This window comes from Ambystoma mexicanum, chromosome 7q (assembly GCF_040938575.1).
Source record: "Ambystoma mexicanum isolate Mex_15411 chromosome 7q, UKY_AmexF1_1, whole genome shotgun sequence".
Taxonomy (NCBI): domain Eukaryota; kingdom Metazoa; phylum Chordata; class Amphibia; order Caudata; family Ambystomatidae; genus Ambystoma; species Ambystoma mexicanum.
The window spans coordinates 179183095-179197973 of NC_090941.1; the positions used below are offsets into that span (position 1 = coordinate 179183095).

Here is a 14879-nt window from a genome sequence, read left to right on the forward strand (position 1 = left end):
AGGATGTTTCATTTTGGGATTTTCAGGTGAAAGTAAGAATTCCTTTCGGAAATAAGCACTTGGATGCAGTGTATACTGTGCCGGTCAAGCAGCAAGGCCCATTGCATGGAGTCATTCTCACTCATGGAGCAGGAGGGGACATGAATTTTGTTCATTTGGTGTCCCTTGCCTCTCACCTGGCAACTCATGGGCTTCTGTGTCTTCGATTCACCTGTAAAGGACTTAACCTCATTTATCGAACAAAAGCATACAAAACAGTATTGGTAAGCTCTACAATGTTCTTTTTAAAGCAGTATTGTCATGATAAATAAGGTCTTCTCCTGAATCCTCTTGAATCAAAATCAGCTTATCTGTATAAACGCCAATTGGTAATATACGTTAGTGCAGAAGTCCCCAACCTTTTGTAGGCAATGATCAAAATGTGTGTATCAAATGAAACGGCGAACAACATCCATATTTCGATGAAGCCTATTAGTGTTTAGTTGGTCGTAAAACGATTGCAACATAAAGAAACGTAATATTGCTAAGAGGATATGTTCATGTGCCTTAATTAATAGTAATCTAGATCGGGTTCAGTTCTGGTCCAGGCAATTTGTGGTGGCTTTTAACTGCATTTTTTTTGTTTTTAAACTTTTTTATTTTTCAAAGAGAGTTACATCATAACAGAGCTCAAAGCAGTCGGTAAATTAGAATAACATTGCAGATATCTATTTTACATTTCACAATATTCAGTCGATTAGGATGGCGGCAATGCAGTGAGATCATCTTCAGGGAGCATATTACATAGGTAAAGTCAGAAGAGAGTCCATATGTCCTTAGGTCGACAGCACAGTTATAACAAACTGCTCCTCACATTCATTTATCATTAACAAGTCTTTCAGAAAGTCTTCCCTTTTGGGTGCTTCTGTGGATTTCCAGCATTTCAGAATGTTTCGCTTTGCAACAACACATGCAATGTTAAACAGTCGTCTGGTGGTCTCAGCCACCTTGCCAATATCCCCAAACAGATATTTCAATGGGGAGGGTGTAGCTGGGATCATGGTGATGTCTTCTGGGATTTCCGCCATCTCCCCCCAGAATTTGGCTACGGATGGGCATGCCCAGTACATATGATACAGATCTGCCTTGGGGGCATCGCATTTAAGACATCTGCCTGTGTGGCCGTCCACAAACTTAGCTAGTTTGGCGGTGGTGTAGTGCAGTTGGTTGAGCACCTTAAATTGGATTAGTCTCAGACCCGAGGTCATGGAGACATTCTAAGTAAGTTGGCAACATCGCAACCAGCTAGATTCACCCAGTTCTACTCCCAAGTCCCGCTCCCAGGCCTCTTTGATGTTATTACATGTTTTTGAGTGTCTGGACCAAGTTATATAGTATGGAGATTCCTTTCCTATGTCCACCCATTACTGTCATTGCACTGATACATTCGTGAATAGGGGTCTCTGATGGAAATGTGGCCCATTTGGCGGCAACAGCGGTTTTCATTCGATAGAACTGGAATTGCTTGAGGTGTCCCCCACCCACTGCCTCAACGAAGTCACCCAGTTCACAGACCTTGCCATCCGGAATCATATTGCGCATCTTAAAATGTTTATTTGGATCCCATGCCCTCTGTAATGCCTTGTCAAATGTGGGTGCTATGCCAGGAAAATTTCATAACGGTATCTCTGGGTCATATAGGGTCGTAAAACCAATTCTCTTATATATCTTAAACCACGCACGCGTGGTAGGGCTCACGAGATCGTATTCGCAGGAGTCCTTGCATTTGGGGTCAAATATGACGGATCACAAGTCAATCGGGGAAGCAGCATATTTTTCCAGGGGGATGTGTGCGGCTGTATCATCTGGGTCGAACCAGTGCCTTGCAAAGTGTGCCTGTGATACTAAATAATATAATTCAAAGTCAGGCACTGAGATCCCACCCTTCGAAAATGGTTCCGCCATTTTGGACCATTTCAGTCTGGCTGTTTTGCCACCCCACACAAAGGAGGAAGTTAATGTCTTAAGCTTTGCGAAGAAAGGCCCTACCTGGCCAAATCGGGATGTTGCAAAAATAATACAATAATTTGGGGAGAACTGCCATCTTGAGAAGGGCTATCCGTCTGTATAACGAGATGGGCAGTTTAGCCCAGAGCTGTAGTTTGATGGAGAGAGATTGTAGTGATTCCCCATAGTTCTCAGTGTACAATGTGTTCTTATCCCTAGATATCATTATTCCTAAATAGCGGACGTGCACGAGGGACCATTTAAACCCATTTATGCCGGACTTATCTCCGGTGCTGGAGTTTAGTGGGAACAGTTCGGACTTTGAAACATTGATTTTGTATCCTGAGTACTCGGAGAACAGCTCTATATCTGTCATGATGGGGCCCCAGGTTTTCATTCGGATGTATAATAGGGTATCGTCTGCGTCGAGGCAAATTATTTGTTGGGTTCCAGTCATTCTGAGTCCCCTGTGTGCGTGATTTTGCCGCACAAATTCCGCCATAGGTTCTATTGTTAGTGCAGACAAAATGGGGGAGAATGGGCACCCCTGCCTGGTGCCTCTATTTAATAAAAAAGATGACAGTGTGATTAGTTGGTACTCTCGCACCTGGGTTCGTATAAAGTAAGTGCACACACTTAACAAAATATTGGTCTAATCCGAATCGCTCGATGACCAAGAACAGTTAAGACCAGGAGACAGAATCAAAGGGCTTTTCGGCATCCAGCACTGCTATGGCCGCATTTGCCTTCGGGTTTATTTGTGCCATTACTCTGAAGAGACGTCGCAAATTTAGGGCCGTAGACCTAGTTGGTATGAAGCCGGCCTGGTCTGGGTGCACTAATAAGGGCATATAGGGCAGTAAAAATTTTGCGTCTGTATTAATGAGCGATAGGGGTCTATATGAGCCCATATCCTGTGCAGGCCGACGGGGCTTAAGGAGAACCGTTATTACTGCCTCGCGCATAGAATCGGGCAGTATTCCCCGCTCCATGGCTTCTTCCCAGACATGCAATAAAACCGGGGCCAATTGTCTTGGAATTCCTTATACAATTAGGATCCCAGACCATCTGATCCCGGGGCTCTGCCTGAGGTTAAAGCTTTGGTTGCATCTGTAATTTCATCCAATGTGATGGGAGTGTCTAATATCATTCGTGTTTCCGGAGTGAGTGTCGGGAGATAACTGCATGCAGGTAATTGGTTATCTCCTCCTTTGACTTACTGTTTCGATTGGAGTATAGGGTCTAATAGAATTCAGCAAACGTATTGTATTGTTAATATCTTGATCTCGATTTACCATCATCCCATTGGGTGTCTGTATGTTGGTGATGGGGCTATGTTGGCTCTCGGCTTTGAGCATCTGAGCCAGGAATTTCCCGGAATTGTTGCTTTCCCCATATCTTCGAGCCTGTGGTGGGGCGGCCATGTACTGGATCTCGCAACCAGCAAGTGTATTGAATTCACCCAGTATTGTATGTATATCGGAGAGGGATTCTTTACTATGTGTGGTGCTGTATTTAAACTCAAGCAATTCAAGCTTCGCTTTCGCTATGTCTAATTCTCTCCTGACAGATCTCAACAGCCCAGTGGACTTGGCCATAATGGCACCTCGTACCCATACCTTGAATGTCTCCCATAGCGTGGCATGCCTGTCTACCGATCCCTCATTTAGTTAAAAAAAATCCTCTATTTCAATGTGAAGGGATTCACATCCTTGGGAATCCCTTAGCATGGCGGGGGGGCATCCTCCAACGTTTAGTCTGCGGTGTAGAGTTTCGTATAGTTAGGGTATTGATATTGGAGAGTGGTTTGAGAGCGTACGAGGATACATCTCGCAGTTCGATACCATGTCCGAAAGGGTCGAGCTAATGAGCCAGTAGTCAATGCGTGACTCAGAATCATGTACCGATGAATAGTAAGTGAACCGCTTTTCCTGGGGGTGTAGTTCTCGCCATATATCCACTATGGACATTTGTTGCATTATCAGGCGTAAGGTGAGTGCAGCCTTAGTGGGAGAGCGGGGGGTAGTTGAGGACCGGTCCAAAGCGACGTCAAGTATCGTGTTGAAGTCTGCCCCCCCCCCCCCAACCCCCCACATATTACTGCTGGGTCATCAGTTGTGGTTAGCATATTGTGTATAGTTCTGTAGAATTCTGTGTCGTCAATATTGGGACGATAAGTATTAACGATCGCAATATGTCGTTCTGCCAACTCCCCCCCCCCCCCCCAAACCAGCACATATCTACCTTGGTGTCTATTTTGTTATCCCGGAGCCAGAATCCCAAAAATTGGATTAATGTGAGCACCCCCCTTAGCATGGGTCGAGTACTCGGTGTAATACCTTAGCAGACCCCATCTTGGGAGAAAACCAGTACAGACTTGACCAAGCGCATGTGTTTCCTGCAGCAATATGAGCTGGGGGTTATGTCTAGTAATATATGCTGCAGTTTTCCGGGCCTTAACAGGGTTGTTAAGGCCACGGACGTTCCAAGAAAAGAGTTTAACAATTATTCCCCTATCAACCTGCGCCATAGTCCTCCTTAATCATAGATCTGTGTCCTGGCCAGCGAAAAGAATCTGCTATTGACACCAAGCCCCAATCATCCGGCAACCACTAATAAACATGAATCAGTGCCACCCAGACACCAATAGTGAACTTTGTCAAAGGATATCGTAGTGTCCCCCATTTAGTCATCGGGGCCTCTCCTGTCAACAACCAGGTGTTGGAGGTCATTCTGGTCTGGCTCTCGTCCTCACGGTGGGAGTGGAATGGAGGCCTCTATATAGTTCATGGCTGCTGTTGGGTGTTCAAAAAAATGTGCGCGACCGCCATGTTGTATGTACATTTTCGCCGGAAACATTAGGGGATACAGGACTTTTCTCAACCTAAGTTGCTTCTTAACCGGGTAGTAGGATCTCCTTTGCATCTATACCCCATTGGCGAAGTCAAGGTATATATGGATGTTGTCTCCGCCAGTGGCCCCAACTCTCTTGCCAAACGAAGGGCCATATCTCTGTCCCTGTAGTTTAGAAGTTTGGCGATAATGGTGCAGGGTGGGGCCCCTGGCTTGGGCACAGCAAGTGTGCGATGCACTCTCTCCACCAAAAAGTCTTCCGAAAAAGTTTTCCCCAAACAAAGCCTTGAGGAGCGATTCAATATGGGGTTACATGGGGCCTTTACAGAAGGATTCAGCCAATCCTACTATACGTATATTGTTGTGGCGGGACCTGGATTCCAAGTCGTCGCATTTACCACACAGCTTGGTCATTTCGCCCTTCAGGAGAGTTATGTTGCGGGTATTTTGGCATATGGAGACTTTGTTTGTTCCAATTCTAGTCTCTGCCTGAGTCATCCTTGCGCTTTCCTTGTCTACTCTGGTCTTGAGTGAGCCAATAGTGGCGACAATATCGTCCAATTTAACATTAACAGCCATGAAGCCATTATGTACTGTACTGAGGAGATGGTCAAATTTGGCGCTTTCGGATGATGTGGTGGGGGGGTGTTCGGCCATCTGACTTGACGCATTGGCTGGGGCTTGGGAGCTTGTATAGGAATCCATTGGACCAGTTGTCTTCTTCTTAGCATTGGTCCCTCTTGGCATTGCCCAGATATGTGGTATGGGCTGCAGGCAGCTGTCTGTATGGTCAGATCCGGCTGGCTGGTTAATAAAGTATCTTTACAGCTGTCGTATGTACGTGTGTACACTCGGTGCGAGCGCAACTGGGTTGATAGGTAGCACGTGTCAGTTCACCTCGAATGGGTGAAGATGTCTACGGCCTCTATCCCTGCGAGTTCCGGACTTGTGTGTGGGCTTCCCTTCAGATTTTTGGTTCAGACACTGGGAGCTTCTCATCCAAAGCCTTGTAGGGTGTTCAGGTTGATTTGGATTTATTTGCTACTGTGGTCATCAAGCATGTTGTGCCATGTATAGCTCACTGATCACATCGAGTGGACTGTGTTACCTTGCTTTGTATACACCAGAGTTGTTTAATGTCGTACACCGTTGGTCGCAGGGTTGAGCCTATTTGTGCCCATTCAGCGCTGCCTCGGATGGATTAGAGGGGCTAATATGGTGGTTCACTCAGCATGAGCAATGTGTACATGGTATCCGTTTCCAAAGCTTTCGGTTTTGTGTTTGGCAAATTCACAGATGGCTTTGTCTCGAGGTCGCACAAGAGGTTCCCCATTTAGGATTGTGCAGGGTGTTTAGATTAGCATGCGTTTGCTCGCTGTCATGACCCCCAGGTGTTTCGTAGCATGTAGGGCCCACTAATTCTGTAGACTGGACTGTATTCTCTCACGTGATTGTTGGAAATGGGGTCCAGTTTATGCGGGTGGACTTAATGCGGTACTGGGTAAGTTAAACAGACTTGTGTGACAGTTCACCTCTCATGTGAAGCAACGTACCTGGCCTCTGTTGCACCCTGTTGTGTGACAGATATAGGAGAGTCTTTGTTACGGGCCCTGTCTTGAAGTTAGACTTTGAGGGGTGAGTATGGCGTTTAATCCAACATGTGTATGTTTACGGTGGCAACTCATTGGTAGTTTATGATTTCTAGGAGCTAGTTAACCCTGTGAGTGGATCGCGGCTTGTTACATTTACATACTGTGCCTTTGCACTAAAGACCACGCAGGATGATCCGCTTGGTATAGATTCAACTATTGACTCGGCTGCCAGAAGGATTGTAGCCCGTGAAGTCCACTGATCACATAGGGTGGATTGTATCCTCCAATGTACTACCACAATCTCGATCACTTCGCAGGTGATTTAAAATTCAAATCCACATAGGGAGATACCGCATAGGAGAGCACAGAGTTTTCAGAGCAGCGTCAGCACGTTGATAGAGGCGGCCACGAGATGCAGCATGAGGAGTCTTCGTACCGTGCAGCGCGGGCCGCCACGTCTCATGCGTTCCCCCACCCCCCACCTATTCCTACCTTGCAGGGAGCTTGCGTCATATGCATCAGGCGAGGTCTCCCAGTGCGAGGCAGCAGCCATCCGAATAACAGTAAATTTCGTGTAGCAGACCATTCAGAATAGTGAAGCTTTGTGGTCTAATGTCTTATCGAGTTTCTGCTGCTACCGCCGGTGGATTCAACAAAAAAAGGGGGGAGAATGGGCTCTGTTGGTCTCCACGGGCAGCAACGAGTTTAAGACCGTTGTAAAGGATTTATGTTCTGACAGAGCTCTCAACCCCGGAACGCCCAGTATCGGGGGCCGTCAAACCAAACCCAGCGGGGGACACCCCTCCGTCTCATAGAATTGTCTAGGTTGGGAAAGGGGGGGGGAGGCCGGGGAGCACTTATCTCGATCGTAGCTGCTGATGTGACGGGTGATGACAGATGTTCCCAGTTCCTGTGTTCGGGCCCGTTGTTTGTGCTTCCGATCCCCTTGCGATGTCTCTGATTCACTGTGAGTATGTTCTGTGGGCTCGTCCCGGGCCTCTCCTCCCAGGGTCGACAGGTGATCTCGGATAGGGGCTCAGGGCGTAGCCAGCACCGGCGCCCAAGAGCCGCTGCCACACCCTGCACCCGTATCGGGTTGTGTCCGCTGCGTGGTCATCACACAGGTTGACGGTGTGCTCGCCGTTCACTCCTTATCCTTATCAGGGGCTCGGGGGCACCTCCTCAGCTGTAGTCCTCGCCTCAGTACCTGCAGTAGCCTGGCATCCAGTTTGTACGTGAGCAGGCAGTGAAGAGCTCCCCAGTGCCTGCCACGCTGGAGGTTTAGCTCCGCCCCCTCCGCGGCCCAGTTGAGTCACAGCAACCGCAGCATGTAGTGAGCACGGCTCGGATCACTCCTCGGGGGTCCCTACTCCAACACACCGCGCTGCACCTGGTTAGCCTTTTGTTTCGGGTATGTCGCTCCGTATTTAAGCTGGATTTTCCCCAGGCGACCCTCTATGGTTTAGGCAGCGGCTGTAACTTGTACAGGTCTCCTCGGGTGGCGCCAAGCACAGATATTTTTAGAATCTGGATATTCTATTCATCGGAGAGGAGCTTGGTGATTAGGCGGCCATCTTGTTTGCGTGCAACAGCGCCCCCCAGCGGCCTTTAACTGCATTTGAGTTGGGTTTTATAATTGGCAATGATGTGGCAAATGGGGCATTTGTAGACTCACAAGGCCAGTAAAATTGTTTGAAAACACGACGGCACAAGAAACATTATAAAGAGCTGGGCGTTCTCCCCTAAGATATTTTCTGCACATTTGGTGGCAAATGTATTTTAATTAAGCACATTTGTGTGTGGCAGTTCCAGGCAGAGCAGAGCTGTCCACGTCGTTGTGCTACAGGAAGTAGCATTTCTTTCACACCATACCGCGGAGCGGTGTAGCGGAGCTGTGTGGCTGAGGTGTGTGGCAGTTCCAGGCAGAGCAGAGCTGTCCACGTCGTTGTGCTACAGGAAGTAGCATTTCTTTCACACCATACCGCGGAGCGGTGTAGCTGAGCTGTGTGGCTGAGGTGTGTGGCAGTCTGCCGCAGTCCGCTGCAAACGCGTAGTAAACGCACTCCAATGGAACCGGAGGTGGGTCCAACAAACGCTGACACGGAGGGGAGGAGAAGGCAAAAAACTATGACGGCATCCATCGCACCCAATGAGCCAGGCGGTGCAACACGTAGGAGAAGTAAGTCAGCCTCCCTACTGAAAGGACTGGGGGGGGGGGTGCATTCCATCAGGGGCTACCTTTCCCCCAGTGCTAATCAGACGCTGTTTGGCGCCAAAAATGCGACATTACAATCGCAGGGGGTGAGGGGAGAGAAGGACATATGCATCCCACTCATCCCACCTGAGTCACTGGATTCGGTAAATACTGCAAATTCAACTCTACCAGCCCCACGCGATCAGACTCACCTCCCGGCAACTTGCCAGTCCAATGACCTGCAGCCCTCAAGTGCGCGGGAGCGAGGAATGGGAGGGCAACAGGCAATAGGGCAAAGGCATTCAGAACTATCACAGGGACTGGGACAGGGACAGGACCCTGGGGTTGAACAATCTGACATTTTTTTACACACAGACTCAAACCTAAAAGATGTCCCGTGCCCCAGAGTGGGAGGGGTAATGTCAACCATCTCAGCAACCGTATCAGACAAGATATTGGGTTCAACGAATACTATGCGTATCCAAGCAATGTTCCACGAGGACGAACAAAGAACCAATAACAACCTCAAGCTGGGGGATAATGCCAGTGTTACCATCTGTGACTCCACCGAGATAGAAATCGAACAAAAAGGACTGCTAAATGCTCATAACATAGAGAAGATTTCGGAGTCAGACAAAGAGGACGTTGAGAGTAATATCTCAACGGACGAGGAGTCGGAGGGCTCCAATAAAGAAACTGACGCGGAACAGGAAAAATTACTAGGAGGAACGGCGAAAACTAAAGAGAGACCTAAAGTGAACACCACTTCTAACCCAGGGCTCCAAAATAAAAAAAAAAGGGGAGACGAGGAACCAGCTAAGCTGACCCAACAGGGGCAACGGACACCAAGGAAAGAGTTAAAAAAACCAGGACGACGGCTACGAGGACGCTATAATCCACCTTCGTCCCATCTATTAAAAGTTTCTCTTACTCAGCAACCTAAAAGAAAACCGAGTATAGAGACCGAGATCTCGGATGCAGAAATGCTTGAAATCGCGGCGGATTCTCAGCCCGCACAAAAACAAAGAAGAACGGAACTAGATATAGGGCCGACAGACAAGAACGGGCTTGTGGAACAATCTCAACCTCACAGCGCTCCGTCAGCAAGAAAAGCACCCGGTCCGGACCTTGATAACCTAACTGAAACAATCACCCCGAAGAATCAAGTAAGGACTACCAGTGTCCTAACCAAAATTAGTTTGGACACTACACGATCTATAAGTCCTCCGAGGAAAAGACCCGCGACCATTGAACCGATAACAATCCAAGAAGAAGGACAGGATGAGGAGGTCAGGGAAGTGAAATCTCCAAATAAGTCAATGGATGCAACACTGTTAGATCCCCAAAATAAAGAAGAGAGATGGGCCTGGACTAAGCCCCACTTAACAAAGATCCAAGAAAAGGACCATCCAAACGTCACACAAGCGCAGCAGGGTTTTGATAGCAAAATCTATGAGAATGAGAGGGCGACTTTTAGAAAAGGGGGAACTCCAGATAGACCGCTGGGGGCGATTGGATTAAGTCCCGCACTGGAACTCCGAACATCGCCAAAAAGATCGGAAAAATTGCTTACCCCCCCAAAAAAGAGACGCCTCAGTGAAATTGCAGCCTCACTACAAAAGGACTCGCCCAATAAGAAGCCGGATATGATTGCGACTATGTCAGCCATGACCGTAGTTCTAGCACCTTTCTGCAAACTATACGAAGCAATCAAGGAAAATGTACAAAACAATACGGCAATCTTATCCAATGTGATGGACAAACTTACCCTCATAGAGACTCGCCTCTTGCCAATAAATCAAAAAATACCCAATCTGGATAATACCTTTGACTCCAAACGGAACACGAGACCACCATTAAGTGAGCCCACATGTTCACTGTTCACAAAAAAGGGAACAAACCCAGGGATTTCACAGGAAGTTGAGAACCAAAAAATACACTGGGAAAAAAAAATGTAAGCCCTGGAAAGAAAGATCGAAAAGCTTGAAATGCTAAATAAACATCTTGAGACTCCACTATCGAATACTGCTACCGTGTGGGGTGAAAGGGGAGATCTTCATAAAAACCACGAACCCATCATGTTGCTCCTAAATCCAAAAAACCAGAAACAAGGGCCCAATGGGGCTAAGCCAACAAATCTGCAGTTACCCGAAAAAGAGCGGAGAAATATGAAATCTAATTCACAAAACCAAACTCCGACTCCGATGGAAATGACCACCGAATTGTCGATAAAGAGCCCCACGAAACTACAACAAGAGATCAAAAGCCGAGAATCCACAATAGGCTCCCCAAGATCACCGAAAACAATTGAAGAGTTCCTACAATGTGCAGAGGTAATGAACATCTCCACCTATTCTGAGGATGGTTCAAATATAATATCGGACTCACCCATAAAAGAGGGCCATATTAAGAGACCAACAAGCAAGGCTGACACCACTTCTCGCAATGTGAAAGCGTCGGATGGGGGTCCCAACAAAAGGGAGGCCAGAGCATCCTCCGAGAACCTGGACCAAAGAGCAAATGAACCAATGACATATAGTCAGGCGCTCAGATTAAGAATCAGCCCACGGACATCGAGAAAGAGAAAAGAGAAGACGCAGAGAACTCCAAATCGACAAACCGATTGTGAAGAAATTAATGTCCGGGAAAACACTTCAACAAAACCAAATAAGATAATTCGAGTCTTTAAACTGGAACAAATTCGACCAGAGAGATACTCACTCATCTTAAATAGATCGACAATACTACAAATCATAAAGAAAGTTAAAACGTTGAAAAGAATTACTTCGGATGATCTGATATTAGTGGAACCCTATCACAGGGAAAAAAAAGCAAAAGCTTTCATCCACCTAAAAGCAGAGAACGTTGCTTATATCAACGAATCAGCATATCAAGATCTGCACCAAATGGGGTTTCACTTGTGGGAAATAAAAAGTAGCTCATACAGTCGAGACATCGAGGAGGACAAGAGACAAACACGAAACAGCCAGTATCCCCTCAGATCACGATTTGAAAATCGAAATTGGGCCCAGAAAACTCCCCGCTCGCAAAACTCCCGAGCATATCTTGACCATCGAAGATCTCGAGATAGAGATCATAGAGTCCAATCGCCAACCAAAGAAAGAACAAGGACTCACCTAACAGGTCATAAGAACATAAAAGACAAAACGGGACACTCCGGACATTCACAAAAAAGATTAAAAGAACAAGAAACTCCCACCCCTCCGCGAATTAACCACAACAAGAAAGCCTCGGGGGAGGACACACACACCCTTCAATCCTCCACAGAAAAAGGAGACCCAGAATCGCAAAGAATGGGCCCGTGGAACTGGATCTCATCAAGATGGACAAAAAAACAAGTAAAATAGCAATCATCGAAGGTGGGGGTCCGACAACACTCGACCACCCCACAGCGACCTCTTTTTCTCTTGCCTCTTGGAACACGAGAGGCCATATGCATTTGACAATAGCAGGAGACGTCAATCTAAATCAATTCGACATACTTTGTCTACAAGAAACGTGGCTCTCAATACAACCAAGTCTGGATGGGTACTCGGTCGCAATCTCTCCGGCAGTAAAAGGCCTACTCGGCCGACCGTCATCAGGATTGTTAACTGCCATAAAATCTAGCTCGGGTCTAACAGAACCCAAAATCTGGAAACAATCTTACGAAACACTGGTAACGCTGACTTCCCACACCCAGAGAAAGGCCAAGACGGAAAATGTTTTCCAAAAGACTGTAGCAATACTCAACTGCTACTGGAATCCACAAAGAATGTCCATCAAAACTTTCTCCGACAATATGACTATGGTGATTGATCACCTATATGCAGAATTTGAAAAAATTGAAATCATAATCTGTGGCGACTTTAATGCCAAATGCATTCAAGTAACGAAGGATCGAGCTTGCTCTAAATCCCAGCGACAGTGGGAAGATGCCGCCTCAAAAAGAGGAAAGGCATGGAATAAGGTCATGACATCACGACACATTCAAAACGTGACGACGCTTTTTCCCTCCCAAAATAATATTCCAACATGGGAACGCATGAGCTCCAAAGCAACATTAGACCACATTTTTGTGTCGTCTGGCCTCATCCAAGATTTAAAAAGCTTCCAAGTCCAGAAAACGGTGAATAGTGACCACAATTTATTGAGATCTGATTGGGTCATTCCTCATATCAAACCTAAAACATACGACTGGGAGACAGAAGTAAACAGACAACAAACGCGACTCAGACTGACTGAACGCGACATTGACAAAATTAAAAGTTCTTGGGAGCTAAATCACAACAAAATCGGCAATAAAGACGCTGAGGAAAGACCTAATTACTTGCCGCTATTACTTCCCTTTCACAAGAAAAGCTCAAACGGAACAAAGAAGATAACCAACAACATGCACACCTATAATAAAGAGCTGGTACAAAAAAGACAGATTGTCCGCAGATTACTAAGATGTGCGAAGAAAACAAACAATACAGAAGACTGGACTAGCTGGCAACTGGAAGTAAAAAAGTATAAAACCTGGCTCAAACAGAACAGAGCCAGTCGCTATCAAAATGACGCCGAACAGATGATGTCCGTACTACAATCAAAAAAATCTAGTCAACTCTGGTCATTGATAAAAGACAACAACTGTACCAAGAGTTCGACTTTTACAAATGCAGTCCTAGAGGAAACCTGGATCCAATACTATACGACCCAATTCAAAAGCCCCCCGGATAACTCGAATGGGGTTACACCATTCCCAGACACTGTTTGGGTCGACCTATCAAATCCGGAAGACATCGAAACGGCCATTAGAAAACTAAAAACCTCCAGAGCCCCAGGTCCCGATGGTCTGACCAATGTAGACTTAAAGATCTCCCCCCCCTAAATGGGCCGCGGTAATCAGCGACATCTTTGACATCTGTGGCCGAACGAAGAAGATCCCAGAATCCTGGCAAAGAACCGTCATTGTTCCAATTTATAAAAAAGGACCAAGGCAGGACCCGGCTAGCTACAGACCTATAGCGTTGCTAGATATCCTGAGCAAACTATATGCCACTCGCCTTTTGGCCCACTTTCGGACCTGGGAGAAAAACAGCGAGGCCAATGACCACTTCCAAACGGGCTTTCAGAAACATGGTTCCACGACCATCAACCTTTTCACTCTGAACATCCTGAAAGCCAAAGTGAAAGAAGGAGCACCCAAAGTCTATCTGGCTTTCGTGGACCTCTCGAAAGCCTTTGACAAGATTGACAGATCCAGGCTATGGGCAAAGCTGCAAAGCTGGAAATGCCCGATGAAAATATTGGAGCCCATTATGGCACTCAACACGGATATAAAGATGAGAGTAAGACTCAATCAACAGGGTGATCTGTCAGAAGAAATACCTGTGAAAAGAGGAGTGAAGCAGGGCTGCCCGTTCGCGCCAGCGCTTTTTATCGCCTTTTTAGGCGACTATCAGCACTCGGAAACAAAGATCCGAGCGTTCCCTCCAAAATTTGGGAAAGTCAAGATCTCTCGCCTACTGTACGCGGACGATATTACTATCATCGATCAAACCAAAGTGGGTCTCCAACGCAAACTATCTAACCTACAAAACTACATGGAGGACAACTTGTTAGAAATAAATAAATCCAAAACAAAAATCTTGGTATTGGAGAAAGTGAAGGCAAAGGGAACTTCTAAGCCCAATATTTACCTGGACAACGAACACATCGAAGTGGTCACCAACTTTAAATACTTGGGGACACAACTGGACTCTTCCAAAACAGACCTTAGTCTTCAAACTCAACTGTGGGCAAAAGTAAAATGCCTAACGGCTCAAATAAGGGCGATCGATCGTAAGTTCGGAAAGTTCTCCTTGATACCAGCCATCCTGTTCTATAAAACGAAAGTAGTTCCATCCTTGACGTATGGAGCAGAAGCTTCGTTATATCTTCCTCCGCAAATCTGGAACAAATTGGAAGGATATGTGTGGAAAACGTTGCTGGGTCTCCCCAAGTCTACTGCAATAGCTGCCATCAGAAGGGAGCTAGGACTGGTTTCTTTAACATCCTTGGTAAACCAAAGTGCGATGCGCTTATACAGAAAAATCATCTCTGCGGAAACTCTACCGATTTTGAACATTATTCACGCAGAAACTTCAACCGGCAACTGTTTCGCACTAAAAAACTGGGTCAACAGGAGACTAGAAGATCTTGAAATGATCAAATGTTCCCCGACGGAGCTAAAGGAAAATCCAGATCGTATCAAAACTAAAATGGAAGAC

At 46.5% G+C, this 14879-nt stretch overlaps 1 protein-coding gene across 1 annotated transcript in view; it reads left to right on the forward strand.

Annotated features, from left to right (window-relative positions):
• The window catches only part of TEX30 (testis expressed 30), a 357919-nt gene that overhangs the window by 61002 nt on the left and 282038 nt on the right, over positions 1–14879 (forward strand). The window contains exon 2 of the mRNA XM_069640410.1: positions 27–263. Coding sequence (XP_069496511.1) covers positions 27–263 — 237 coding nt within the window. The remainder of the gene's footprint in view (positions 1–26; positions 264–14879) is intronic.